The 3,008-nt window shown below is 49.3% G+C and overlaps 1 protein-coding gene across 1 annotated transcript; it reads right to left on the minus strand.

Moving 5' to 3' along the window:
• Positions 1-924: 924 nt before the first annotated feature.
• Positions 925-1,815, minus strand: ORNANAV1R3243 (vomeronasal 1 receptor ornAnaV1R3243). Its single transcript, NM_001253635.1, is given in 1 exon segment — positions 925-1,815. A coding segment is annotated over 1 exon segment (891 nt).
• Between the last annotated feature and the right edge of the window lie 1,193 nt (positions 1,816-3,008).

Genomic DNA, 3,008 nt, shown 5'->3' on the forward strand with positions numbered 1-3,008 from the left:
TTAGGGTTTGAGCTGGAGTCTTTCATCCATATTTATCTTGGCTCCCTGCTAAGACTGCAAGTTCCTTAAAAACAGTGATCAGATTTTCTAACCCTATTGAACTCTCCCAAGTGCTTAATACCCAGCTCTGCAAAAAAACAGGTACTCAGTTCATGCTATCTTTTGATTAATCCATTCATTTTCATGAGCAACGATCTCAGCTTCCTCATTCCCATCTGTTGCATCTCACAGTTCAAGCTTCTCTCCTATTACAACCCAGCCCGTACACCTCACTCTTCTAACGCTAACCTTCTCACTGTGCCTCAGTCTCCTTCATCTAGCCACTGCCCTCTTGCCCACGTCCTGCATCTGGTCTGGAACACCCTTCTTCTTCATATCCAACAGACAATGATTCTCCCCGCCTTCAATGCCTTATTGAAGGCATACCTCCTCCAAGAGGCCTTCCCTGACTAAGACCTCCTATTGTCTTCTCTCACTCCCTTCTGCATCTCCCTGACTTGCTCCTTTTATTCATCCCTCCTCCCAGCCCTACAGTACTTATGTACATATCAGTAATTTATTTATGTACATTAATGTTTCTCCCTGTAGACTGTAAGTTCACTGTGGATAGGGAATATGTCTGTTATATTGTTAAACTGTACTCTCTCAAGCGCTTAATACAATGTTCTGCACACAGTAAGAGCTTGAATGAATGAATGGACAAATGAATGGATTTTCCAAGCTTGGGAAGCAAACCCCGTTTGCCACCAAGTCACTCTTAATCGGTCCTGCCTTAAGCACGTTGGGATTCAGGGCAGTGCACCATTCTGGATGTGGCCCTGCCATAACAGGGCCTTATGGTCACTCCAGTGGGAACTAGTGGGGGGCTGGTGGCCCCCCTGGAATCTAGGAGGGATCTGCTTCGGATCCAGGAGATCCCCTTCTCTAGAACATTCTCATCCGCCTATCACTCACAATCATCAGGAATGGACTGATGAACGAGAAGGCAAACCCCAGCACCATGTGGCTATTCATCAGCAGGGAAGAGGTTCCCTTCATGTTTATCAAAACGCTCAGCGTGACAGCCTGCCGCCCATAGAGGAGGACGTAGAGGGTGACCAGGGCGATGACCCTCTTGGCCGCCATGACCTCGGGCATTCCCCTGGAGGAGTGGCCGGTCCCGTGGATGTGTTGGACCTGCCGGTGGTGCCTGCAGAGAACGAGCACCATGTAGCCACTGGCCAGGGTCATGAGCTCCACGAAGAACAGGTCGCGGAAGGCCAAGGCGACCGCGACGGCCAGGGCACTCGCTTCACTGGCACTGATGGTCAAGCAGTATTTGAGGTCCAGTATGAGTCGGACGCTGCAGCTGTTCTGGGGACCGGTCATGTAGATCAGGGCAGTAACGTCAATCAACATGTTGAGGAGCCAGGAGAGGGCACAGAAGGGGATGATGCACTGGGGTAACTTGGCTTTGGCTCCTGCCCATCGAGAGGTGCCAGGGCTGATGGTGACAGCCTGGAAGACACTCAGGAGGCAGGTGGAGCAGATGGCAAGGCCCCGGGCCACCCGGTACAGGTAAATGAGGATTTTACATCTAACTGTGTCCAGAAAGTTTCTCCAGCCCCAAACTGACAAGGCTTTGGGGATTCCATTGGTGAGGACGATGATGGTGTTGATCAAAGCCAGGTGGGCAAGGATCAGGTCAGAGGAACTGGGCTTGTGGCTGGCGGAGATGACACTTGCATAGAACAGGAGGAGGAAGACGTTCACTATGGATCCGATGATGATCTGCAACAAAATCGCAATGTTGAAGGAGAGCTCCGTGCCTTCCATCCTCTCCATACCTCAATTAGAAGCAGAAGAGGGCTCCAGCAGAGTGATCTTGGGTGGGGAAGGAGAGAGAGAGAGAGAGAATATGAGAAGACAGAGAGAGCACTCCAAGCATCCTCAGTCCCTGGAGTCTGGACCTGCCTTGGGAACGTGGTGAGTCCACGCAATAACTGCAGTGTGGTCTACTACTAATAATAATTGTATTTGTTAGGTGCTTTATGTGTGTCAGGCACTGTCCTAAGAGCTGGGGTGGATACAAGCAGATGGATTTGGGCACAGTCCCTGTCCCACACAGGGCTCCCAGTCTTAATCCCCATTTTACAGTTGCGATAAGTGAAGTCCAGAGAAGTTAAGCGATTTGGCCCAAGGTCACACAGCGACCGATGGCAGAGCCGGGTGTAGAATTCAGGTCCTTCCTTCATTCATTCAGTCATATTTATTGAGCAATTACTGTGCGCAGAGCACAGTACTTGGAAAGTACAATTCAGCAACAGAGACAATACCTGCCCACGATGAGCTCACAGTCTAGAGGGGGGAGACAGACGTCAAAACTGGTAAACAGGCAGGCCCATGTTCCATCCCCTGGAAAGACCATGGGCGTTGGAGTCACTATATTCTCTCAAGTGCCTAGTACAGTGCTCTGCACATGATAACTGCTCAATAAAAATAATTGTCTGAATGACTGACTAACGGAGGACCTGTACTCTCTAATCCAGGTTCTGTCAATTGCTTGCTGTGTGACCTAGGACAAGTTACTTAACTTCCTTGTTCCTCAATTTTAAAATGGAGATTCAGTACCTGTTCTCCCTCCTTCCTAGGCTGTGAGCGCCATTTGGGATAGGGGCTGTGTCCAACCTAACCTACCCCACTGCTTAGAGCAGTGTTTGACACATAGTAAAGTGCATGACAAATATAAAGAAAATTCCAACCTGGCCCAGCTGGACAAGAAGACTTGGCATGTGCCAGGCTAAAGGGCCAAAGATCAAAACCTCTAGAATCTGCCCTTTCCTCTCCATCCAAACTGCTACTATGCAGATCCAATCGTTTTTTGTATCCCAACTTGACTACTGGATCAACTTTCTTGCTGGTTTACTTGCTTACAGTCTTTCCTCACCCTAGCCCTTTCTCTATTCTGGTGCCCTCATCATTTTTCTAAAAAAAGGCCCATTCAGTCATCTCCCCACTCCTCAAGAGCC

This window comes from Ornithorhynchus anatinus, chromosome 15 (genome assembly GCF_004115215.2).
Source record: "Ornithorhynchus anatinus isolate Pmale09 chromosome 15, mOrnAna1.pri.v4, whole genome shotgun sequence".
Lineage (NCBI taxonomy): Eukaryota > Metazoa > Chordata > Mammalia > Monotremata > Ornithorhynchidae > Ornithorhynchus > Ornithorhynchus anatinus.